Here is a 27,272-nt window from a genome sequence, read left to right as displayed (position 1 = left end):
ATTGACGTGAGCGGGGCATGACTTCTTCATCCCATGAACGCTGGATCTCTAAAGGGTAGATTGTTTGCTTTATAAAACAATAAAAAAGGAACACCCGCGGTCGTTAAATGGTTTTTTTTCAATAGATTTATGAAGAGTCGTAAAAACCTGAATGACCTTGACTGTTCGAAAATTCACACCCCATCCCTTCTCTGATTCTATGCTAAAGAGGGCTCGGTTTTACAGTGGAAGGGGGCGTTTTCCGGTCCCTTTAGAGATAAAGTGTTCATTTTCAGCCAATAGTTTTTTCTCTCTCAATAGAGTCGCACCTGAACCGGAGATCTGAGAAAAATTAGCGCGAGGTGGCTTATGTGTCGCCCTTCTTCAGTATTGCTACACAAGAGAGGGGAGTCCAAAACCCCGTTTTTTGTTACTTCCTAGGCTAATTTAATGGACTTCTGTTAAGAGGGAAGATTGTATACTAATCTTTGGATAGCTGATTACAGATTATTTTATGAACTTAAAGAGAAAAATATTTTCAACATTTTATCCTTGTAAAGATATCCAACCCTTACATGAATAGAAGTTTTTTTTTTTAATTTTTTGATGAAAGATACGATAAGCTTTAATCTAAAATTACAAGGAATAAAACCATATATAGGCTCTAAAGAAGGAATACGGAGCTCTTCTAAAACCAAATCCAAGGAGGTTGACCTATAGGGAAGATATTCAGTCCGCAGGAACGTTACTCTATGGGGCCCTTGTCAAGCTTCAGGGCCGATGAGGTAGCCTTTCTCCCCGAAAAATAGCTATGAGACCTCAAAAATGAAAGTTTCACTTAAAAAATTAAATCCATCGAGAATGACATTTAGCTTTTACAATTCTCCGTTTTCCAAGCTGTTGATGACGTTTTCATTTTTTAGCCATATCGTAGTATACGATAGGCTCTTAGTTTGACCCGAGCCGTAATAGTAGTAGTAGTAGTAGTAGTTGTGGCCGGAGTTTTCGCTTTCGTTATCGTCAGATTTTAGCTTAAAAGGAACTTTATATTACCACAACCCACCCACAGGGGTAACTGGGCTCGGTTAGAGATTTAATTTTAATTAAATGTTTTTCAGGTCAGACCCGGGAATCGAACCCGAGTCGCTGGCGCAATAGACAGACATTCTAACCACTGAACTATAGAGACTTGATAGAAACTTCGAGTTTTTTATTATTTATTTTTATCTCTATAATGTCTGGGTGATGTGGGGTGGGGTACCTCTTAATTTGTGGGGTCGGAAGCTTTTGAATTTTCATCTGTGGGGTCGGATACTTATGAATTTAAATGTTTGGGGTTTTTATATTTATTTTCTTTTTATGTATGTGCTAATTAAATAGATAACGATTTTCCCCGTTTCCTACAGCGCTCCTTGTGTGTTTCGTTCTCGTTCGGTAGCTATCGTCATCTATGTTATGTTAGACTGGAACGTTTTGGCAGTTAATTCAAATGTGGGTTTAGATAGAGCTAACATAGTGTTAAATGAGCGTTATGCGTTTGATCATTTTAGCATTGCTATAGGTGATTCGAGGGGATAATAACTAAAATGCGTAATCACTATAACTAAACTTTCTCTTTCAAGAGTTTCTGGGCATAAGTCCTTGTTAGAAATTTATAAGATGCGATAAGTGTGCATCGGCATAAGTCTATGTTGTAAACTCATCGAGGGGATTATCACTAAAAACTATCTGTTCTTCGATTCTCCGGAATATTAGAATTACAGAATAAGTAAATTTATACGGTTATAATTTAATCAATGTTTAGAGTAGGGAATCGAGGGGCTATTAACTCTGATTTTATGCACGGTAAATCAATTAAGCATAGAAAAAGATAGCGCTATTCACTCATTAGGGTAAGGTATAGAGGGTTTATCCACTCATTAGGGTAGGGTATAGAGGGGCTATTCACTCGTACGATATGGCTACTATTACGAGCCCTTGGGCCGTCTTGTTTTATTTGAAATAAACAGTTGCTGACGTAGTGGAAGTAAAATCCTCTATACCGCAGACCTTGGTAAACGCGAGAGTTTAACGTCCAAACCAAAATTCCACGTGTTTCGTTTTCAAAGCTTTTATCCACATTTTAGCAAGCGTTAATTTTGGCGATGAAATATTTGGAATTAAGATAATAATTCTACGAGGTTCTATAAGGAACAAACACAACTTATATGAAACTTATCTGTCTGTATTCCTTTCTATATAAATAGAAACTGATAATAGTAATCGCTGATTATTTCAAAATAAATGTAAAGACGAAAACGATAACTTTATTAAAGGCATTTGTAAACAATAGCTTTTTGGAAAAGGCATATTATAATTCGAGAAAGGTTATTTTAATTCGGAAGTAGATAATTGTAAAGAAAAACTTTCTGGAAAAGGAATATTATAATTCGAGAAAGGTTATTTTAATTCAGAAGTAGGTAATTGTAAACAATAGCTTTTTGGAAAAGGCATATTATAATTCGAGAAAGGCTATTTTATTTCGGAAGTGGATAATTGTAAACAATAACTTTCTGGAAAAGGAATATTATAATTAGTGAAAGTTTATTTTATTTCGGAAGTAGATAATTGTAAACAGTAATTTTTTGGAAAATGCATATTATAATTCGAGAAAGGCTATTTTATTTCGGAAGTAGCTAATTGTAAACAATTATTTTTTTTGGAAAAGGCATATTAGAATTAGTGAAAGGTTATATTCTTTCGGAAGTACATAATTGTAAACAGTAAATGTATGGAAAAGGTAAATTATAATTCGACAAAGGTTATTTTATTTCGGAAGTAGATAATTGTAAACAATAAATTTTTGGAAAAGGCATATTATAATTCGAGAAAGGTTATTTTATTTCGGAAGAAGATAATTGTAAACAATGAGGTTTTAGTAAATGCATATTATAATTCGAGAAAGGTTATTTTATTTTGGAAGTAGATAATTGTAAACAGTAATATTTTTAAAAATCAATATTATTATTTTGGAAGTCAATGAAGATAAACAACAATATTTTAGAAAAGGCGTAATATTGTTACACTATTTCCAAAATGTTACTAACCTAAGTCTCACCAAACGAATCAAAATCTAACCTGACCTGACCTAATACTATTTATTTGAAATAATCAACTTTAACCTAACCAAATTATCCATATCTGACCTAGTTCCTTTTGAGTTCATATAACCCAGCTGGGCCAGCTTACACCATAATAAACAACTATCGTTTTTCGCATATCTATTTTTCCGCTCTTTAGAGAACTGCTGTAACGGTACGCCACGTTTACGTGAACCGCTGTATTGGTTATTGCTGTAACGGGTAAACTGCCATTTCGGGAACCGCTATATTTAGGGAACCGCTATATTTAGGGAACTGCTGTTATGAGGACCGCTATTATGAAATCCGCTCATACGGGAACTGCTCTTGTGAGAGCTTCCCAAAAATCCGGGGTCAGTCAGGGTTCAACATGACCGTTTTTAGGTTTATGATTGGAAGTTTAATAATTAAGATAATGTATTGTAAGTGTACTGAATTTTGTCTCTGCATGGAGGTTTGTCACAGAAGTGTTATCGGGAAGACCTAGTCTTACGCGATTGGTCAGCGAGGCAGATTAAAACCTTTCATTATTGATGAAATCTAAACGTATTTTGAAATCTTTCTCGGCTGTTTCGCTACGCGTAACGGGAAAAGAAATTAGTTAAGGAACAAATAAAAAATATTTCTTCTTCCTTTCTACCTTATATACAAAGAAACATATCGCGTTGATTTCAACGAAAAATAATGTAATCCATTATTTTAATTCCCTCCCCACCGAGGGGTCGATCATTCATGAAATCCCGTACGCCACCCGCGAAATCCAATCCGGAATCAATGCTGATTTTTAAATCTCATAAAAAGTCCGAAATTAGCAACGGAATAACAAAATCAGTAAAGAAATCATAAAAGCAGTAAAGGAATCACAAAATCAACAAAGAAATCACAAAATCAACAAAGAAATCACAAAATCAGAAGCGAGATCATAAATAGGAAAGAAAATCCGTAAAGAAATTGCGAAATCCGTCACAAAATTCACGAAATCCAAAACCAAATTAAATCACAAAATCTGACTAAATCACGGGAAAAATCTCAAAATTCGAGGGACTCGAGTGACCTCAAAATCCAACGAAATCAAGCGAATTATCCCAAAATCCAACAAAATCAAGGGAAATATCCCAAAATCCGTCGAAATTAGCAGAAAAAGCGCAAAATCCGACGAAATCCGTTGAATTTTATCGAATTTTGAAATCAAATAGGATTTCGAAATCCCGTAAACCTTTTCAAAAACGTCCGACCCCTCGCTCCTCACCCTCCAAAAAAACATAAGACCCCAAGCTGTTTTCTTCCATTGAGACGAAACGCCCGTAATTTTGTATGTAAAGTTTAATGTTTAAAATAAAGTTGATCTTGAAAACATTGACCATCCTCGGCCAACTCACGGAAGAGTGACTCAGTGCTTTTTAAGCCTCGGATGTTGAAGTATTTACTTTAATTTTACAATTGAACCAAAGAGGTGCTGCTACTGCTGCAAAGTTTAATTGTGTACTGATATTTAAAGTCAGAAATATTGTCTAACTCCAACTTAGTTCTGCAAACTTCTTAGGAAGAAATAACTTAGTGAAATTTACCCGTTGTAATTTTCTTGAGATAAGAAGCCAAATTTTAATTCAATACTACACGTAATTTTAGAAAAAGGCCGTTCTTTTGAGATATAATCTTAGGTTAGCTGAATTTTTCCTTTAAACTTAACTCCTTATCAAAGACAGATTTATGGGATAAGAACGTCGGAGTTAGCGAATTCACTCCCCATCCTCGCATACTTCGTTGTTTCGAAGGGCGTGGTTATAATATTTAAAACTCGCGCTCTCCATCTGTTGGCGTCTATCGGAATCTATCCCCTTACTTTTTTTAGCTTTAATGATGGAGTCTGTAGGAGGTAGGGTTAGTTCCTCCCAGAGTAAGAAAAATAACAAAATAAAAAGCACTATTGACAAAAACATGAGTTACCTAAAAGAAATTAGTATTAAAGAGTTCCTAGATGAGATAAATTTATTTTTGACCGAAGAAAAGTTCCTACTTTTAAATGTGTACAAGGATGTGATAGAAAACTGGCGTGAGAGGCCAGTGGTGATAAGCAAATTCGTGATTCATACTTTAATCAAATCGCTACCTGTCTATGGATAGAATGCGTTAAGATGTTTGAGAATTGTTTCAATGAAAAAAAAAAGATTCTGAAATTAACAACTTGAATCTCAGAGCCTCATTTAGGTAAATGATAATGTTAGATATTGAGGCCTGTCTCACTTTGCACGAAAATGAGGATGAAAGCTTAGCTTCGAGTTCAAAAGACTTTGAAAGACTGTCATTACTGAATGGCATGTGGTTGCAAGCCTTGGAGATGGATCTAGGGGAATCAAAAATGGTAAATTTATGGTGTTTTTGCATTAATTTTATGTCAAAATATAAATAATTCCCAAGGTACTTTTCTGTAGGACAAATTAGATGTTTTCACAACTCTAATAATACCTATTTCCAAGGGTGTTCTTTCAACGCTTATATCAAGGATTTTTAATTTAAGCTTAATCTTCCTAAAGTAAACGGTGTCACTAAGGTCATTGTGGATTCTCGTCTGTTGCAATTGGGAGGTGCTTCATTAAAAATAATGCACTCTCTAGTAAAAAGTGCTTTACGGCAAAGAAAGTCTACTTCTAATGAGGCCAGAAATCATTTGTCACTCATACATTGCCTGTCTATGACTCCAGCTGAGAAGAAAGAATTTCTGCCATTGAGTTTGCAGCTAAAAGACAAGGGCTACCTGTTCTTTCTTAAAAAGGCTTTTGACAAATTTTTGTTAATGGTAGACCAAAAGATTAAAGCGCAAATGAGACGGGAAAATCTCAAGGAATTGGGAACAAAACTAGCCATTGTAAGTTTTTGTAAACCTATGTCTACTTATTTAAAAATATCATAATAATTTCCTTCTTACTTTAATTTTATAGATCTCATGCCCAACAATTAAGCAAGATAAATAGCTCGAAATGCTTTTTCTGAAAGCCGCAAATATATTAAGTCATGGCAACAAGTATTGCTTATCCTTCTATAGAGGTTTCATTTCAAAAATTGTAAACGCAAGATTCAAAGATTTCTTGTTTGCATTTTATTCCGAAAGTGGTTCGAGGGGAGGATTTCTTCTACGAGACAAACTAGGAATTTTGTCAAAACTGAAACGGAAGCCTACTTCAAAGAAGAAGGAAAAAACTAATGGTATAATAGTCCCAGAAACTGTGAATCACCTTGCAAATAACCAAGCCAACTTCTGAAATGCCCAGCAAGGGTGTTTGAAAGAGGCTGTAATATTATGGCTCCTTCCATCTTCACGTTGGACATATCCAAATGATCCTTGCATTTTAAGTGTAAACTTGATCAATGTCAAATTTGAGCTGGCTCCGTCACAAACCAAAGCCCTGGTTTTAAATCCATAGCTATGGAAGGCATCCAAAACATCCAGAACAATTGCGTAAGGAGTAGTATGTTTAACCGGTCCACTAGACGTAATGTATGGACCAATAACATCAAATTTGTAGGAAATGTCCCTCCAAAGAAACTGCAGTATGTAATCAGTTGGTGCTGGGGTTTCATTTTCTATCATTTTATACACGTCAGCTAGAGATCTGTATTCATCAGGACACATTGCTAAACCAGATAATTCACTGTTTTTCGAATTCCAAAGCACTTTTGTTATGCAGTGCACTTCGTCGAAAATTAGAATACCTTCACCCAGCGGTTTTTTAAGACCTTTGTGAACCTGTTCAGATTGGATTTTTTCATAACGAATCTTCTGATCTTCTAAATATTCATGTTGTATACCAGGCCTTTGGAGCCTAGCTCTTGTCAAGTCTTTAAGGGAATCCTCGCAGGGAAGTTGTAAAATTTTGAAACTCTTTAGTGCTCTGTATGCTGAAGGGCTTCGAAGGTAGATTGCCAAAGCAAGACGATACGTTATCATTGACCATACGTTTCCATTTTTTCCAGATTCTGAATGATTACAAAATGTATTCCCGGCTCACGTCTCTGTTTTAAAGGACAACTCTCACCACAAACAATTGGGTTAAAAACAATGAAAACAGGTAGATGACATCAAAAAATCGTTACTTTGATATAAAATCTATCAGAGTGTTCAGAAATAACAATTTGATTCTGGTGACAGCTGTCCTTTAAAATTTTACCAAATTTACCCACCATTTTTTTTTGCTGATCCTAGAAAAACTGGATTGCTTGATTTTTGTGAAGTTTCTCTCTGTCATTACTCCAAGCTTTTCTTAATTTGCTCTGCAACAATTGAATTATCACATCGCTCGATGGCTTCATCTAGTTCTTCACTGAAGTCGCTATCAATTCTTTTAATTATTTCTTTATCTTGCTCTTTATTAAGTGGAAGTTAAAGTTCATTCAACTTGTTTTCCGTTCCTTGGTTTTTGGTTATTAACCACTTTCTTTCGTTTCTTAAATTTGATAGTCTCTTTTTGCGACTATTAGGTGTAAGATTGGCAAGAGTATTCTTTGATGAAATATCCACCTTCGGTTTTTTACAAGGTAAAGTCTCAATCACTGCCTTTCGTTTCAAATAACCTCTGCGATTATTGACCCATTTCTGGCAGTCAGGACATTTTTTGCTGTTTTTTTGTTGATGGGGTTTTACAAATGAGCAAGAAGGAGATTCGTATCTTAAATACGGTGTCCTTGCTGTTATTAGAGTCACACTGTTTATCTTTTGTTCATTATTGATGAATATCTCATCAGGGGAAATACCTTCACAGACCCTGTAATTTCCTTTTGAAGACAGATAGTTTAACAGCGGCAACAGTTCTTCCGAAACTTGAAGGGTACCACTATTACATGAAGGATTTTTCTACACCTAACACTTGAAAGCTCGCACGTAGACTTGTACCACAAATAATGATTCGAAATGGATGCAAAATAAGGTATTTTTCACTATTTTCTATGCTATGGTTTGGCTCTCCAAGTGAAAGATTACAGTAGTTATGCTCATTCGAAATTTGACGGTTTAATGAAAAAGCTACAAAGATAATGTGATTTATTTGATTTAATTTTAATTTATAATAATTAAAAATAATAAACGCCTACCAGTTGATACACTCAATCCAGGTCCTGAAATTGATGAACTAAGCCTTGGTTCCGGGACGCGATGATAGTAACAATGACCGTTTCTGAAAATTACTAGTGAGAAACTACCCTTTTTTTCATCGTTGTAGTATTTAAATCGTCAAATCCAGAAGCAGTAATGGTACTTTTAACAATTTGTTCCACAAACGAGGGAGTTAAAAAATTTGGTTTTGGTCCGCTTAAACTATCCATTTCGGCTGCCATTTTCAAATGCATCAATTCATAACGAGAACTTGAGAAGGCGCTATTTACATGTTTGAGGGTGGGGCCAAAAGTATAAGCAGATGACGCTTCCTGATAAAGTATGCGAGGATGGTACTAGAGGCTAAAGCTATGATCCGACGTTCTTATCCCATAAATCCGTTTTTGTCCTTATGTATATAGCTAAACCTTGAATTTGAGAATACACTCTAAGAAATGGAAGTGTTAAAAAAGTGTTAAAATGGTGTAAACACCGTAAAAACACCCAAAAGAGAGTTTTATTACCTTGAGTTTTTAGGGGCCAATTTAAAGTGTAAATTCGGTGTAAAATAACACTATTAAAACACCGTTTTGAAATTAAACATGTAAAATTATAGTATACTGCGGGTTTCTTAAAAAAGGTCTTTCTTTTTCATTAATGTTTTAATATAAAGTCAATCCGAACAGTAAAACATTATTGAAAACCTTAATTTTTTAAAAATTTTTAAAGATGATATTCATGAAAGAGTATTTTTTATCCTTTAAATAAAATTAACAAGGAAATTGGTAATCCGACGGTATTGTACATTCATAAAGCACTGCTAAACGTGTTAGGTGACACTCTTAAAAGCGTTATGCGACACTCCCGCAGTGGCGCCGCTAGACCTTTTATGGGGGCTATATCGCCCCCAAATTTCAAAGTTAGCCCCCTCAAAAGAATCTGTAAACTATACCAAAAAATTGCTCGTAGCCCCCTAAAATTCTTTAACAATATAGTGTATAAAAATTATAATGAAAAGTTCGTTAAGTTTCATCTTTGTAGAGATGAATTTCAATATCAAACAGTAATGGGGACTAAAAGCAAACGAAAACTAAACTTAAACAAGTTGGGAAAACCAAAATATAACCTCTCCGTGTCAAGAAGATTATATAAACTTAAGTATCCAATGAAAACGTTATTATGTTTCTGAGTTGGGGTTTCCCATTTTTGTTGTTGTTTTGAAAAATATATCGCTATGCACGGGCCTTGATAGATATAGGAGGCAATGAATGAAATATATCACAATGCACGGGCCTTGATAGATATAGGAGGCAATGAATGAAATATATCGCATGCACGGGCCTTGGTAGATATAGGAGGCAATGATAATCTCTCTATTTGCACGAGAGGTTTATCTTTAATATTTAAATAAATATAATTATTTTTAATTACTTTAATCTTCAATAATTAACATTAATAATAGTTAAATCGTTTAAAATAAAGTTATACCTATTATCTTCTCAAACTTTGCTAATATTGACGTTTAAAGTGAAGGGTACCCCTCGTGCCCGCTTTTTTCAAATTTTGGGGTATATATACGATTCGTTTCCATTATAATAGTAGGGAAAAAGAGCAATTGCGAAAACCTTTGGTGGCGATCCCACCTTAGGGAGGTTAGACGTTTTTCGTAACCCTAGCTGATCGCCGCGTATATCCTAAAACCAAACGATGATAATGGAGTAGAAGCCAATGATACAGATTGGTGTCTATGTGGAATAGATGGAAGACCAGTGGATGGTGGTGTTAGAAGCCAGTGTAAGTGCAGACTGGTGTCAATGTGGGATTGACAAAGAACAGAAGATGCTGTTGATTAGAAGCCAGTAAGTACAGACTGGTGTCCGTGTGGGATGGACGAAGACCAGAAGATGGTGGTGTGAGAACTCAAGTAGAGGAGCCATATCCGTGACTGTGAAAGCTGTTCGGAAATGGTGAACACGTTTGCTCCGATACGCAAACTGCGAACGCGGTCACGTGGGTGTAACAACGGACAGACAGACACACAGACACAAAGGTACACACACAAATACGGCCGTTACAGAACCTCTCCTGGACTACGTCACACGGAGAGGTAAAAAGACGAGTGAAATTCTTTCATCCACAATTGTCTCATAGTCAATAGCTCGGTTCCGTACTCTTTATCAATAAAAGTTTGTATATCTTTAATATACGAATAATAAGATTAAGCCCCCCCCCCCAAATTTCAAGCCCTAGCAACGCTATTGCACTCTTGAAAGTGCTATGTGATACTCTTAAAAGTATTGTGTGACACTATAAAAACGAGACTAGGTTAGGTACTGGCCCCACAGTAGGGCGACTATTATTGTTACTATTGGGGAGAGGGGGGCTCACATCCTTGCACCGATGCCAGAGGCATATTGTGCACCCACATATTCAGGCCTTGAATAGACCTGTGGCCGCGATGTAGCGTAGAATTCGTTCCACCGTTATGGACTATAGACGCCAGCAGAAGTGGATCATATTACAGCTCCCTAGAAGTACTGGACGATATAAAATCGCCGTGCATCAGCATTGTCTCCTAGCACTGAAGAGAAATGGGTATATGCGAAACGCAGCGGCGAATTTTTTGAACTAAACCAGAGGAATGATTTTGGCGCGAAAGTAATTTTTAATAAGCGGGCGAAGCAAACGGAAGTGGTAGGCTGGAGGAAAGGTTTGAGAGAGAAGAGCGCGGAAGGAAACAAGTTGTTCCATACAAAGTGTTGGGTTGTGAATATAATAGTAGAAGTCCACTTTATTTTCCCTATTTTAAAAAATAATTGGCGGTCTATAGGTATTTTTTAAACGCTTGTGTTGAAAAGGAAATTAATATGAATTCAAATTATCAAAATAGCCTTCATCATGCTAGAATATTTCTAATGTATCCCTAGTACAGTACAGCACTGAGCTAAGCTTCCACCGATCGATTTAAAGGTTTTTAGCGGGGATAGTTGGACCGATTTATTACTAATTAAAGGTTATGTGCATCGACATAGAAATTTGTTTTCCTTTTTTAAGTGTGACAAATTTTTTCAATGCTTTAACGTTTTCCGATTGCGAAAGATGCTGGTCAATATTTTTCAGTTTTACAAAACGTTTTTTTAGTTGCTTACGCTTAAGTGCTTTTAATATCACATTGATCGTGTTCAGATGGGTCTCTTTAATGTGGGCATGCAACCATTGCAATTAGTTACATTGATCCTAACATAAGCCATTCTAAATCAAAATTATAACGCGATAATAAGCTTCACACTAATCACGACACTGACGGCGGTCTGACAGCCATTATCATCAACCGGAACTTCCGTAGGTTAACCTTACTCAAGATCCGGGTTAATGGGAAAACTATACTTTTAAAACTGAGCTATAGATGGCGGGCTTAGATGTCTTGGAAGAAAACGCTGTTTGCAAAAGCATAACCTACGTCCAGTACTTATAGGGAGCTGTAATAGATTCACTTATGACGCCAGCTTGAGAGGCCAATATGTGGGGCACGTGCTTTTGTGACATGTCTTATCTTTATTTTGAGAAAAGTTAGACTAGAAAATGGTTTTTTTTAAATATTTTAGAGTAGATTAAGTCAAACGCGTTTCTGGTGTTCGAAAAACTCTTCGTTAAAAGATATTGTTAAATTTAACGAGTTCGTCTATATCTACTGCTGGGATATTATAGCCTCCAAAACCAATTTAACACCCGATGCATTTATACTAAGTTAAAACTTTCTGCCTTTTTCAGAAGTTATAAAGTCGGTGAAAATGACAAACTTATCATGCAGATTCACGCTGGATTGTATGCAGTTTCACATTGCATGAGAGAACTATCCTTGAAAAAGGGGTATGGCTCTGCATGTTAGAACTGTCCTCTTAAGTTCTCTCAAGGTAGAACCTTGCTATGAATATAGCGCTATTCGCGAATAAATCAAACACTCTTAAAGGTGTTATACGACACTCTTAAAGGTGTTATACGACACTCTTAAAGGTGTCATGCGACACTCTGAAAGGTGTCATGCGACACTCTGAAAGGTTTTATACGACACTCTGAAAGGTGTTTTGCGTCACTCAGAAACGTGTCAAGGTACGTTCACAAAGGCGCTTTTTTCTGAAGCTGATCGCGGATGGCTGAAACAAGTTTTCTCGCGCGAAGCTGTCGAGGTGAGCGTCTGCTCTCAGCCTTCAGCGTGAGCTTCCTCTCTATCGTTCACAAAAGTGTTTCTTCATCGCAGTTCGTTTGGGGACAGCGGGTAGATAAGCAGTCGACAGCATCTCTATCTCTGTGCTTCTTCGCAAATTTATTCCAAATCACATCTCTTTGTTTCACGATTTCAATTAGGTTTTCCTTTTTTTGGATATCTTTAAGCCGTAGATCGGCTTTCAAGGCTTTGTCAATTTCTTTTTTCTCTTTCAAATTCGTCATGTTTATTACAAAAGTACCACGCGAAATTTATCCCAATGCCTAAAATAGTCTGCTAGAGGTTAAAATTCGTCTGCAAGATGGGAAGGGGCAAGAGCTTTTTCTCGAATATATCTATCCTCAACAGATCGAAGCGGACTCCATCAATCAGCCTCAGCAACCAGCGTACGCCATTCCCAATACCGCTTAAGCGGCTTTGTGAACGGTCACGCGAGAAGCAGACACTAGATTCAGACTACGCTCTCGGCAATCAGCTTCAGCTAAACGCGCCTTTGTGAACGTACCTTTATGCTACACTCTTAAAAACGTTCTTTAAACTCGGAAAGGTGCTATTCTACACCTTTTAAGGAATAGCACAACACTCATATGAGAGTAAAAAATTAACTTTTAGTTCGATATAAGAGTTAAAAAGGTGTTAAACTACACCTTTATTGCACCATTTTATTCTTATCTTTAACACCAATTGTTCTAATAAGTGTTATTAAACCCTTTCAGGGGTGTAAAAGAACACCTGTAACGGTGTCAAATTTGGACCCATATAAACTACTTTTAAAGGTGTTAAAGCACACCCCAATTTCTTAGAGTGTATAAGATGCAAGAAAAGTTATGTTTAGATTCGGTCACTCCAATGAAGTTATATCTTTTAGCAGTGGACCAAAAGGTAAAGAATTGAGGCATGAGGTGAAATGAATTACAAGTTGGGAAACCAAAATAAACCTCTCCGAGCCGAGACGAATTTACTTTCCAAACACAGGTCCGCAAGCCAATGAGGCAAACCGGAAATACATAGTTCTAATCGGCGAGATATTGCCATGATCATTTAGTTTAAAGCGTTTTAATAATTTCCTGCGTATCCACAATAATTCTAATGAGGACCTAATATCTATCACTTAAATGTGTATTTAACTTTCGGCTCAATCTGAACCGTTAAGACCTCCTATAAGAGGATATGAAACAAGGTCAATTATGGTTAAGATGTAGGTTATCTTATCTCATAGACCCAGTCGTTTCAACACGTATGGAGAGATGAAGTATTACCATCCTTATTATTTCATGAAGCTAAAAGTTACGTTTACACTATATATAAATGTAGTAAAGATGAATTAAAAAGTAAACACCAAATTTTAAATGTTAATATCAAAAGATGTTCTTGGAATATTGAGATGAAACAGAGCTTTATAGCTACACAACTACTAAAAGAATCGTAATGCCGAAAAATATTTAAGTATTTCCATTTAATATTCTGCAAAAAGAAAATGTTATCGTTTTGTAAGAGATCTTTTCACCCTACTCGCTTTATATTAACTTTGATATGCGTGTACTGTTTCGATTCAGATGCAATCTCCATTACTCGTTCTATATTAACTCTCACTTGTGTCAGTACATAGAATTAAGTTTATCTTAAATAATTAATTAAATATAAATGATATTAATTATTTTAATCGCCAGTAAATAACTTTAAAGATAGTTAAATCGTTTAAAATAAAGTTGTTCCTATTTTCTTTCGAAACTTTGCTAATATTGACGTTTAAAGTGAAGGGTACCCCTCTTGCCCGCTTTCTTCAAATTTTGGGGTATATACACGATTCGTTTCCATTACAATAATAGATAAAAACGCATTCGCGTGAACCGATGGTGGAAGCCCTGCCATTGGGAGGCTAGACGTTTCTCGTAACCCTAGCCGATCGCCGCGTATATCTTGAAACCAAACGGTGACGAAGGAAAAGAAGCCAGAATGGACTGACTGGCGTCCATGTGGAATGGACAAAGACCTGAACATGGTGGTGCATAGAAGCTGGTGTCAATGTGGAATTGACGAAGAACAGAAGATGGTGGTGCATAGAAGCTGGTGTCAAGGTGGAATGGACAAAGACCTGAAGATGGTGGTGCATAGAAGCTGGTGTCAATGTGGAATTGACGAAGAACAGAAGATGGTGGTGCATAGAAGCTCGTGTCAAGGTGAAATTGACGAAGAAAAGAAGATGTTTGTGCTTGGAAGCTAGCAAGTACAGACTAGTGTCCATGTGGAGTGGACGAAAACCAAAGCTGGTGGTGTTGGAACTCAAGTAGAATAGCCAGAGGAGACAAACCCAAATTTCCGTGAACTGTCAATGCAGTCCGGAAATTGGGAACACGTTTGCTCCGGTACGCAAACTGCGAACGCGGTCACGTGGGGTCTGACAGACAGACACACAGACACGGCCGGTGTAATACCTCTCCGTGACATACGTCACTCGGAGAGGTAAAAATGTGGGTTTTGTGAGACATTAACGAGTTAGAGTGAGCGGAAAGTTGGTTCACGTTTTATGATAGATGTAATGTTAGTGTCATGGTGGCAACTCGATCAGTAAAAGGTCTGATCGTAAGCTTCGGAGTTCCCATGCGTTTTTGTGCGAATTCACTTTCAGTGCGGCCAGCCACAAATCAGTTTGCTATTATGCAACGTTAACAGTCAGGGTAGCAAATAAGATTAATGTTGAGGTGAAACCAGAGGATGCTTCCACGCCAGTCTAGCTGTGAATGTAGCTTTGTACAAAGAGTGTATAAAATCGAGGATTAGGCAACTCAGCCTTTACCAATACATTTGGGAATATCTTGGCAAATTGTAGTCTTCATTTCCCCATTGGCTGATTGCCCGTGTACAAAACAAATACTTATTGGATGAAAAATTTTGTCTGGTATACTGTTTATTATCTTTGCTTTGAATGACGCTTCCATAATTAATTATTTTCACCTCTGGAATTGTTTATCAATAAAGAGCATAAATTCCATATCTAGGTAAATAGGTTTGTAGGTAGTCCTCCTATAGTCTAGGAGAGGTAATGTTTTGGTTTTCCCAACTTGTGTATACACTATTCTTTTTTTAATGGATTAATGTCGGTCTAAAGGAGTGACACCTTTAAGCTAAGGCGCTTCCATGTTAACTTTCAACATGTCGAGAACGAGAGTGATGAAGGATGCGAAGAATTCGATGAGTCCGACGCGAAAAATGACCATAAAAGTGGGCACATTGATGACGACAAATTAATCAGGGGTTTCCGATCTCGGACAGGGATGCAATTCGTTCAAAGACGGGTTCAGATCCTCGAAGCAATTGCCCTGGGTCAGCTGTCGTATTCTGACAAATGTGGTGAAATTAATTCTTCCATAAACCTAAAACTTTGAAGAACACACGAACCCTTTGTTAACAGTCATTACTAACGCTTGCGAAATATTTTTCTTGAAATACAACACACCGTGGGTTGTCAATAAAGAATTGCGGAGTTTCAATTTGCAGCTTCCTGTCTTTGCGTATCTATTCATGATAATATCCCAGCAAAAGCGCATAGATAACCAGAAAGTGAAGAACGAGAAGCCTAAACCGCAACGTGAAAAATGAGTTCCCCCATAGTCGATTCAAGATTTCCGTCCCCCTTACAGAGCGATGGGAAGAGTTGGTCTTATGCCGCGGCGGAGAGTTACTTTCGCGTAGTTTTACACAAGGTACACGCGTAAGTTGGCTCGAAAATATAGTTCACTTATTTCTTTATTTTCATGTCGTCTGCTATAGTTTAATTCCAAGGCTTAATATAATCTACTCATTTAGGTAGTCGGGAATTGGCACATTAGTCTAAATGTCAGATTTGAATTTAGCAAACATTTTAGAAAGCTACGAAAAGGATGACTTTTTCCTGATTGATAAAGACGGAAAACTTAAAGGTGCAATAGAATGTATGAAAAACAATATCAAAATTCAACTTAACGAAACTTGAAAATTCCACGACGATTGAACCGAAAGAGCGCTAAAGAACAACCGTTAAGCCTAGTTAAGCAGCCGATTTCTCAATAGTATTCCCCACTATCCCCAGGAGCCGCTACCATCGCGAACTACTTTCCGCTTGTCACGTGACATTAACGATGACCTAATATATCTCTGACTCGATTGGTAGTTGGAAACGAGGCTCACCAACCACCCATTTGTGTCCCCCCTTGCTTCTCATTTTACACGAAACCGTTGCTATAGGCTGGAAAGGTTTAATGTTCTTCACTTTCTGATCTATGCGCTTTTGATCCCTGAATGAATGTCAATTTCCTTTAAAGTGGCAAATGTCTCGTAACACGAATCTGGGGTTGCATCTGCTAATAATTTAGGCCTAAGTCGTCAAAATTTCAACTTTCTCATATGTCGAGAAATAGCATAGTCTTCTGCTAAAGTGAATTAGGAAAAGCCTGCAACTTGCTACACTAATTATCATACGTGGGGTCACCTATTCAATGGAACGCTGGTCGTTCACTTTATTGAGGGGTTGGCCCCGTGGTGACGTGCTAGAGGGCTTGGGGTATACCGGTTTCCCTTTCCCTTCTAGCAAAAACATCATCTGATAACACACATGGGCATACCTGTCCACCATCGCTTGGGCTCAGCTCACGTTACTTTATAGAAATTGACAACGAGCTCACCTCAAGCTCAAAATTGAAACAATGTTTCCTTAGAGCTCAATGTGAGCTCAAGCTCAGTTAGTTTTTATAAATGAGCTCGCCTCGGGCGCGGGTTCATTCGCATAATTTTGATGGGCTAAGCTCGAGCTCAAGCTCTCTCTAATATCTTTCGCGGCCTCAGCTCGGGCTCAAAATCGATAGAATTTAAGGCTCACCTCGAGCTTGGGCTCATTCAATTTAGTAAGCTCAAGCTCGAGCTTGGTCTCATATTTCCGGAGAAAATTTCTTCCAAACAGTGTAGATGTTGAAATAAATAATTTTGCAGCTATTTTTACGCGATAAATGCAAAACTACAATACATATTTACTATCCAAATGACTTGCACTACATTTGTATTAAAAAAAAAATTTAAAACTTCATCTACCAATGAGTTACGCTAGTTTCTGTTGGCACTGAATACGGCGCTGAGCCAAGCTGAGCGCAGTCTCAAAACAGTGAGCGCCCTTTCAAAATGAGCGGTCTCATAGTTTTCAGTTGGCCTCGCTCGAGCTCAGGAAAGCCAAAACATTTGTAAGAGAGCTCAGCGCAAGCTCTCGTTTATTTTACAGTTGAACCTCGGCTCAGCTCAAGGCTCACTTTGTTTGTGACGTATTGTGAGCCCGGGCTCAAGCTCAGAAAACTTTTTCATAAACTTTCGGGCTCGGCTCGAGCTCGTGACTTTATCAATTATTTCGAAGAGCCTCGCTCAATTCGCGCTCGGGCTCGCTAAATTGAGGTGAGCGCGGACAGCTATGCACATGGGCGGAGCGATTGACCCTTCATCCGAATCCCTTTTTGTTGTAAGAAAATCCTAGAAACTTGAGGTTGGCAAACTTTGTAAAGATATTTTGGAGCTTACTAGTTCTGTCATTGTATTAGAGTGTATTTTAAATGTATTTGAAAGAGTGTTTTGAAAACGTGGAAAATCTCCAGTTACCACCGGGGACGAATGGGTAGAATAGATCGTGGAAAGTTTCCGATTAAACAGAACTAAAAATAGAGAAACTGAAAAGTAGACAAAAAAAGATTGGGCTATAGGCAGAGCAACGAGAAAGACGTTTGAGTGACCTCGGGTCCGAGAGCCGAAAACCTGACTAATTTCTTAGCCCTGTACCCAAATCGGGGCTGCGAACAAGTACGACTCCTCGAGGCAACCCGTTGTTCTTTTATTGCGGTAATCCAGTAACTTGCCTCGTTATCTTCAGGATAATGTTTAAAATTAAACACCCAAAGACCCGTTTCTTAAACTGATGGTGACCGTTGAATGTCCGGCTAATTAATATGGATTACTTCGAGAGAAACTCGACGCTCATCTGGATATCAACGATCCTGACGAATATTGGACCGCTGGACAACCCCCTGGCTCATCTTCCAAATCAGTATCGTACCGACCTTGGTGGTTAAATTTTATGACTTCATGGTTTATGGTTATTACCACAATGTTATGTTAAATCTGTGTATACGATTAATCTACATTGTTATTTAAATATTTGATTTAATGCATGATCACTGGGTTTATTCCCATAATATTAATTTATATTGTTATTTCGATATTTGATTTAATACGTGATCGCTGGGTTATTCCCATAGCTAACTATATTTTTCCCTGACCAAGGTTTAGTTATCTTCCATGGAAGCTTTATTTTTTTCTAATTAAGAATTATGTAACAATTCATGTTTAGAATTATTAGTGTATAAATTATGATTAGTTTAAGATTAAACTAAACTGCTTTGACAACCTCAATATCGACTTTTCAATTGTACCCCTAGACATATTCTCATTATAACGTGCCAATCGCTCACCCCAATAGTGAAAGTGATGCGAAACCCGGAATCTATAGTAAAAAGCGTGACAAACTTCTTTTGCTTTTTTAGGATTATACACTGTATAAACAATAAGTTGTTATTAAGCTATATATGGTTATTTTTTAATCCTTATTTTTCGTTAAAAGTATTAACTTGGTGAAATATCCGCTTTAAGATCACAGTGAAAAGGTTAATTTGGACTAAGTTTAGCAACTTTGCATCAAAAACTGTTCGTATGACTAACGTCCCTAGAATTCAGCGCCGAGTTTAAATAGCAATTAGAATGCAAGGGATGTTAAGCATGGATTTGCAACAGTGCGGCCTTAAATGAAATAATCAAAGATATTTAAGAATACGTTGATAATAAGATTTACGATAAATGTAAGGTTAAGTTTAAAATAGGCGTGAAACTAAAAGCAAAGAACGTCATATGAAAGACTAAAACACAAATGTTATAGTTAGAAAAAAACTTCATTGCTTTTATTTTTCATCAGGCTGTTGTTAACACCGACAGCGTTTCGCTTGTACAACTCGATTAGCAGCGTTTATTATTGACTCAGTTGCTCTTCACATGTCCTATGTTGCGGGTGCAGCCTGATGCCTATTCACTTCACTAGCATGTCGCTTACTAGAACGCTGTATTATTAAAAGACTCATGGATTTAATAAACTTGCGAAAAATATGAATTAATTAAGTATAGAGTTGATCTACGCTTTCATTAACGTGTAAATCTATTTGGAATTACTTCTGAGTGACTTGGCTATATTGTCTGAAAAACCTACGATGCCGAAATAAAGTTAAAGGGTTCAAGAAGTCGCTTGCACACCCCAATGCAAATCCGCTACCTTCATCGCAAGCGTGGAAGAGTTATATATTCAGTTAAGAATTGGAGGCGTGAACAGTGAAATGCACTCAACATCTTGTGTAATTAGTTCAAAGTGTCACTATTATCTAATAACTCTACAGTCTACCACCTCTTTACAGATAATTATTACCAGAGCACAAAAACGATTTCCAATCTGACATTGATAAATAAAAATCCTTGAGTTAAAAAAGATAACAATCCTTCTCGTACGACCATGAACTTAACCTAAGCAAAAATTAAAATGTTTTAGGAATAATTAGTAAATTGAATTACATATTTTTGGGCACTTAAAATTATATAGAAGTTATATTTAGGGTTCGCAATTTTCAACGGTTTTTCAACCACTTTGCACGTAATTGAATACATAATTTTCACGTCGGTACATTGCAATCCATATTTACTCAATATGATTAAAATTGATAGATTACATAAAAATATCTTATCATTTTTTGCAAAGTTATCTCATACATAACATTTTATATAACCAGCCTAGCAGTATTTAAGTTTCAAAGTCGTTTTACTAGAGAGTGATATTTAGTGGAAGGATTAAGTAAACTGATTTTATTTCATGAAAATGTTTTCCGTGGATTGGTCGTGGCTCTATGCTGTTGCAATTGGACTCTTAACATTTTACATCGTCAAATATTGGATTGTAATTAGATCTCTACCACCCGGACCTTTACCAGTTCCCTTCCTTGGGAATGTCTTACGTGCGTAATATCAGATTAAATCGATCATTATTCTTCACATTAATTTATTTTTTTTCAACGCAGTTTTTCTCAGAAATAAAAATAACATATGTGACGTTTTGGAGAGGTTAAAGAGGAAGTACAATGGAATATACACATTGTGGATTGGCTCTGTTCCGATGGTTATTGTTGCAGACTGGGAGATGACGAGAGAAGGCTTGTTGACAAAACGAAATGACATAATTTCAAGACCAGAATTCAATTCCAGTAAGATTCGACGAATTTATTTTCAAACTTAAAATATTAGTAAGACTTTGGTATACCTAAGTTCAACATGCCATCAAACATACGGACGCTATGGTGTTTCAAGGAAATAACAAACAATGGGAAGTATGCCGAAAAGTTGGTTTCGCAGCTGTAAGGTACGTAGCTCATTTTGAAGTCCAATTTTCGATTAATGGCTTTCTTTTGGTTTGCAATAGAAAGTTCTCTGACTCTGATGTACTTGCTAAGATTGTAAATGATAATGTAGAAGAAATGTTACAAGATATGATGTCTAAAAAGAGACCTTTCAATCCACGGGATCACCTGCAAGAAACAACTTTTTCTATTATAGCTCAAACTGCTTTTGGGTATTTAATCGCTAATCTTATCTAATACACTTTAATTTTTAATGGAGGTAATTAACAGGTTTAATAAACTGTCCGAGGCTGAAATACAATTGTTTAAGACCGGAACTGATTTATTCCACGATACTATGCTTATTTCTCCGGGTGATTTCTCCCCGCTTCTTTTCCCTTTCTTCAATGGTTTAGAAAAGAAAATCAGAGTGACCGCTGAAGGAATTGGAAATTTTTTAAGTGAAAAATTACAGGCTATTAAAAAGGGATATACTCTCGGTGAGTCCCCTGAGAATTAAAATATGCCCCGTTGGTTTGAAAACGGGTCAAAACATTTGAGACTAAATGCTGGCAAGATTGGTTTTAAGTGTAAAAAAATTTGTTTTTTTTATAATTACAGGGGAGTTAAGGCATTTCGCCGATTCCGTAATATTATCTGGAATAGAAGCCGAAAAAGAGGAATCTGCGAACAAAGATTATTTGACTGACGATCATTTAAAAAAAATTTTAGGCGATTTGTTTCTAGGTATTAATTAATTTTCAAAGAAATTTAACTTATTATTTTACGCGTAACCGTTTTGTGTTTTTAGCCGGCACGGACACTACAACAATTAGTTTATCTTGGATTTTTTTGGCATTAGCAACCTATCCTGACATCCAGGAGCGCATTAGGAAAGAAATAGACGACAATATAGGTTAGTAGTTCATTATATTTGTGCTTAAAATAAATGGTTCGATACAGTTAGACGGGTAATGTTGACGGTTTTAAATCGCAGGTACCAGCTTCCCAGTGCAAGAACACAAAAATGTCTGTCCTTATACTTGGGCTTTTATCTCCGAAATCTTGAGATTGCGATCACCAGTACCAATGCTACTTCCTCACGCTACAAACGTCGACACATCAATCGGAGGGCGAAAAATTCCAAAGGGAACCATGGTAATTTTTGATGTAAACGCTACCCATTTTGACCCGAATTTGTGGGAAGAACCAAACAAACTGAAACCTGAGAGATTTCTGGATTCATCCGGCAATTACATGACAAGGAAAATAACAGGTTACATTCCATTCGGCGAAGGAAAGAGAATGTGTATTGGGGAGAAAATGGCTCGAAACGACTTGTTTCTCTTTATTGCCAACGTAATGCAAAAGGCACATATAACGTACCATGGTCCGAAAAACAAAAGCGAAATGGAAAAGGATAATAATCCTTTGGTTAGTTTAGCGACTGACTACGAAATAAAAGTGGTTCCTAGGAGTAATTAAGCTGGAAGGTATTAATTTGACCGACATGATTTTTTTGCTATTAACGTGGTGTTTTTAAAATGAAAAGAAACCGTTGATATTAAAAATTATTATTTTTGTTTTCATTAAATATAATTGTAATTAATTAAGCATGAAATAAGTTTTAATTATAAAAGTCTCGGAATTCAAACACCGCCTAAATTGGGAGCCGCCATCTTTAAAATCTGCCAAATCGATATATTTTGCCAAGAGATGACACCAAGGAAGATAGAGATAGGGAAGTTTCGTGTAACGCTATAACTCCGGTCGCCCAAAAATCCCGTTTTCGGCGTGAATGTGCATGTGCGCATGCGCCGCACTTTTCTCGCGCATCGTGTGAGTATAAGCGGCACTACCGGTTTCCTGCGCAGTTCAAACTAACGCCGAATATAAGTCATGTGACCTGCTACATTTCGTGAATAGAGATTCCTATACTGACCAAACTTCCCTATCTCCATCTTCCTTGATGACGCTATATCTACATCCGTTTCGGCCCATTGAATTTGGGAAATAAAGTATTAGTTCGGAAAATGTTGTTACTTAGTCCATGGTTCTCACGTCTTACAGTGGTTCTCGATTATAGTAATCTAATCATTTGATGTTGTTTGACTTTAGAAACCGAATATAATTAAAGCTATTGTATCATATAAACCGATCATTAAAATTTGCATTGAAACTTTTATAGAGCAGATTATTTTAAATTTATTGCCTTTAACGTGTACATGTCCTATAATTTGAGAAATTCCTTATAACAAGAAAAAGAACGATGGTGTAATTTAATTGCCATCAAACGGGAAAAAATCTGCAATCCTGGTTGGAAATTTCTTCCGATGTTATAATTTAGTAGTCATCAAAGTGGAAAAAACCTCCAGCTCTGGTCGGAAATTTCTTCCCATAACGTTAAGTTAAGCGACGATGATGTAAAAATGGAACAAACATACACTTGATAAAATAAGACTAGACACATGGCCTTTGCGTTTTTAAAGTTCATTATTTTTTCAACTTTTTTCTTAAAACTCTGAACGTGACGTGTCCCGCGACTCCGCGAGTTGCTCCTGCAAGGGGAGACTTGATCAGTCAGAGATGAGGCCCGAGAAGAGATAGATGGAAGGAAAATTGCGACGTCTTGTTGCATTCTTTATGACAATCAGTGACTTCTGTCCTAGAAAATACATAGGTGTTGTGTCCCCGAAGTATATGAGGCTATCGTTTGCAAAAGTTAGAAAAAATACCCCCTTATAAGCCAACCTATATTAGCGAAGGCCAGTTTAAGAACCTTGGTTCATGTCCAATTTTGTTCATAACAGGGGAAATGTTCAATGCATTTCCTAGCTCCAACATAAACTTCTCTGAAAAAATTAAGTTCAAATATGAAATGTTGGATTTCACAGCCTTTTAGTTATTCTATTAGGTTCTATTTTATTTCAAAAATCAATAGTCGCATTGAATGTCTCTCAATATCAATATAACACTTTATTTCGTAAAGTATATATATAAACCGTTCAAGCTTTAATATGTTTGATGGGCTCGTCATTTTTGTTACGATGCCACTTTACTAGAAATACAATATGCATGTATAAATCCGTCTATTTTTTCGAATGAATTTTATAATGCAATCAAATTCATATGAATATGACATAAAGAACTAAAATCTATTTTATACGGTATTCACCATTTTAATAACGCCTCCTATCTATGATTGCTTCTATAAAAGCAATTTTATAAGATATATTCTATAAGTATGACCCTTCATATACTTCGTAATGCTGGAGACTTACTGAGAGCTAGTTCGAGAACGACCCGAAAATTGACTTCACCCGGTTTTCAGTCCATCATCCTACTAAGTCTGTACTCAGCCTTTGACAGCGCCTCACCTGGCGTCGCTTCATGACGTTTCACCTACCTCACTTCATTATAACCTCTCAGTAACCAGTGACAAACTTATTTAACTTATCTTATGAATATTGTCACATCATAAAAGGTTTTGCCTTTCTGGAGTTTCAATTTATTTTCAAAAATGTAAGTTACTCTATATCCATTCAGTTAGAAATGGAAAAACTTTTTATGTGTATAAGAGAAATGATAATCTTAAAAGAAAAATAAAATTATCATCAAAAACCATATAATTTCAAACAAACGCAAAAAAAGATCTTACTACATAGTTAAATATAAGTCAGCCAACTTGAAAGACCTTTCTCTTAAAGTAGTCGTACGAAACTCTATTAGCTATATAGTCCCTTCGATACAGAAACTGCATCTAATACTGGTTTATGTAGGTTTTGCTTAAATCTTTGATAACTTATTGGTAATTTCAGTACCTTTTCATTTAAATTAAAAACAATATTAAACTATTCTTTGAGAAAGAACATGAAACCGATTAAAGTTGGATATTTAGCAGTAAGTTTAAATTCTATTAATATTCACGATAACGCGAAACTTGCTTTTTGGCCATACTGCTTTTGTTTGATATTGTTCGGAATCCGCGAATTATTATCTCAATCCTAGGCAAAAATAAAAACCTAACCGAAACGTCGTTTGCAACAACTCAGGAACCATTTGTTTCAGTAACTGAGTAGAAACCGATTCTTCTTTAACAATATGAGACCAAATTATGATATACACCAATAGAAAGGCTATTCTAGCCTTTGAACGGAGTAGTCGCAAGTTTATAGCTCTCCGCGGAAGAGAACCGTGTTAGTGATATTTTTATTTATTATTAGTATTTTTTACCTCTCCGAGTGACGTATGTCACGGAGAGGTTCTGTAACGATCGTGTGTGTCTGTCTGTGTGTGTGTCTGTGTGTGTGTGTGTCTGTGTGTGTGTCTGTTGTTACACCCACGTGACCGCGTTCGCAGTTTCCAAATCGGAGCAAACGTGTTCGCCATTTCCGAACTGCTTTCACAGTCACGGAAATGGCTACTCTATGGCGAGTTCTCACACCACCATCTTCTGGTCTTTGTCCATCCCACACGGACACCAGTCTGTACTTACAGGCTTCTAATCACCACCATCTTATGGCCTTCGTCCATCCCACATGGACACCAGTCTGTACACACTGGCTTCTAACACCACCATCTTCTGGTCATTGTCCATCCCACATGGACACCAGTCTGTACACACTGGCTTCTAACACCACCATCTTCTGGTCTTCGTTTTTGTCCATCGCACATGGACACCAGTCTGTACTTACTGGCTTCTAACACCACCATCTTCTGGTCATTGTCCATCCCACATGGACACCAGTCTGTACACACTGGCTTCTAACACCACCATCTTCTGGTCTTTGTTTTTGTCCATACCACATGGACACCAGTCTGTACACCTGGCTTCTACACCACCATCTTCTGGTCTTTGTTTTTGTCCATCCCACATGGACACCAGTCTGCACACCTGGCTTCTACTCCGTCGTCATCGTTTGGTTTAAGACATTCGCGGCGATCAGCTAGGGTTACGAGAAACGTCTAGCCTCCCTAGGGTGGGTTGTCCACGATAGGTTTTCGCAATTGCGGTTGTTCTTGCTTTTAACTGTAGTTCGACACCCTTATATACTACCTATTTGAATAAGGCGAAGCAACCGGCGTATGCTTCATTTCAAACGCCAATATTAGTCAAGTCTCTCAAGAATGTTTAATTGTTCTTTTTTAAAACGATGTAACGTTCAATAAGGCGAATAACTAGCGAAGAAAATATTAAATATTAATTATATTCATTTCAATATTTAAGATAATCTTGTTTCTCAATTCAAAATTAATACGGAAAGAGTTAAAAAGCAGTCTATGCTTTTGTCTGTGTGTGTCCGTCCGTTGTTACAGTAGTGCGCTGCGTTAGAAGTTCGTTTTGTTTTGATGTGTAAAGGAATCCTACAGAACCATAATATTCCCTTTATCCTTAATATAAAGTGAATATGTGGAAATACTTTTCGTAATTATGATGCATTTAGTACTTTTGTAGCTTTAAAGCTCTATTTCATTTTGATATTCCAAAATAGTTTTTTAATATTATTATTTAAAATGGATGTTTATATATTACCTAAGCTATACTACATCTGTTTATAGCATAATCCTTTCTAAAGTGAATTCAAGTACAATGCTACTATGTTGGTCAAATGAACTTTGATTTATCAATAGGCCTAGTGAACCAAAAAGTAAACGCTTGGGTTTGGATTTCGTTTCTGTAATGCAGAGACGTTAACGGTTCAGAGTGAGCCGAAAGTTAAGTACACTTTAGGCTTAGATATTATAATCATGGTGGAAATCTGGGCCGCGTTCAGCAGAGCCCAGCGCTGTTAACAGTGTCCTACATAACGGGATTTTGTTTTTGAATTTTGACGTCACGGTGCTTAGCGCTGAGCTAGCGCGGTCCTCAAAGAAAATAGTCGGCTTTTTGGATAACGTGACGTAAAACGTGTAGTTCTCAGCTTGGCGAAAAAACCATGGATGAATTAATATAAATAGCTCTTTGGGACTATAGCTATTTAATTGGCGTGAAACCAGTTGATCACGCGAGAATTTTGAGAGATATGCTAGTTTCTAATTTTAATTACAAAAGTTGTTATCTATCTCTATAAATATGTTATCATACAATTTTTGTTAAGCCTTGGTACCTTGCACGCTTTATTGCGCTAGCGTCATTTATAAAACGCCGATGACCGGAGAGAAGCTATGACGACAGAGCTCACCGGTAAACATTTCCAAAATCCGCTGTCTTTTTTGGTGAGCTCTGCTGAACGCAGCCCAGACCAGTGAAAGGTCTGATCGTAATCGGATAATAGCTTCGTGTTTTCATGCTTTTTATGGTACGCATTTACTTTTAGTGTGTGTAGCCACAAATAAGCTTAACGTTAACAGTCATGTTGACAAACTAAGAAAATCGTTGAGGTGAAACGAGAGGATAGTGTTTATATGGCAACCCTGTTGTGAAT

General features: G+C 36.8%; 1 protein-coding gene across 1 annotated transcript; it reads left to right on the top strand.

Annotated features, from left to right (window-relative positions):
• Positions 1-19,803: 19,803 nt before the first annotated feature.
• LOC149620779 (steroid 17-alpha-hydroxylase/17,20 lyase-like) lies at positions 19,804-22,648 on the top strand. The gene is made up of 8 exons (XM_089854263.1): positions 19,804-20,469; positions 20,533-20,715; positions 20,777-20,870; positions 20,931-21,080; positions 21,139-21,347; positions 21,469-21,594; positions 21,659-21,763; positions 21,845-22,648. Exons 1-8 carry the CDS (start codon positions 20,328-20,330, stop codon positions 22,330-22,332), a joined length of 1,497 nt encoding a protein of 498 aa, XP_089710389.1. The 5' UTR covers positions 19,804-20,327; the 3' UTR covers positions 22,333-22,648.
• The last annotated feature ends 4,624 nt before the right edge of the window (positions 22,649-27,272 follow it).

Source organism: Phalangium opilio, unplaced genomic scaffold (assembly GCF_054372755.1).
Source record: "Phalangium opilio isolate 3A_F unplaced genomic scaffold, DU_Popi_V2 ptg000209l_1, whole genome shotgun sequence".
NCBI classification, from domain to species: Eukaryota; Metazoa; Arthropoda; class Arachnida; order Opiliones; family Phalangiidae; genus Phalangium; species Phalangium opilio.
Note: the sequence above shows the minus strand (reverse complement) of the source record. Positions and strands in the feature narration are given on the sequence as shown.

Coding starts and splice junctions, on each gene's coding strand:
- LOC149620779 (XM_089854263.1), top strand. CDS start 20,328: ATGAAAATGTTTTCCGTGGATTGGTCGTGGCTCTATGCTGTTGCAATT. Junction 20,871..20,930: donor GTTGGTTTCGCAGCTGTAAG/GTACGTAGCTCA, acceptor GGTTTGCAATAG/AAAGTTCTCTGACTCTGATG. Junction 21,081..21,138: donor ATAGCTCAAACTGCTTTTGG/GTATTTAATCGC, acceptor GGTAATTAACAG/GTTTAATAAACTGTCCGAGG.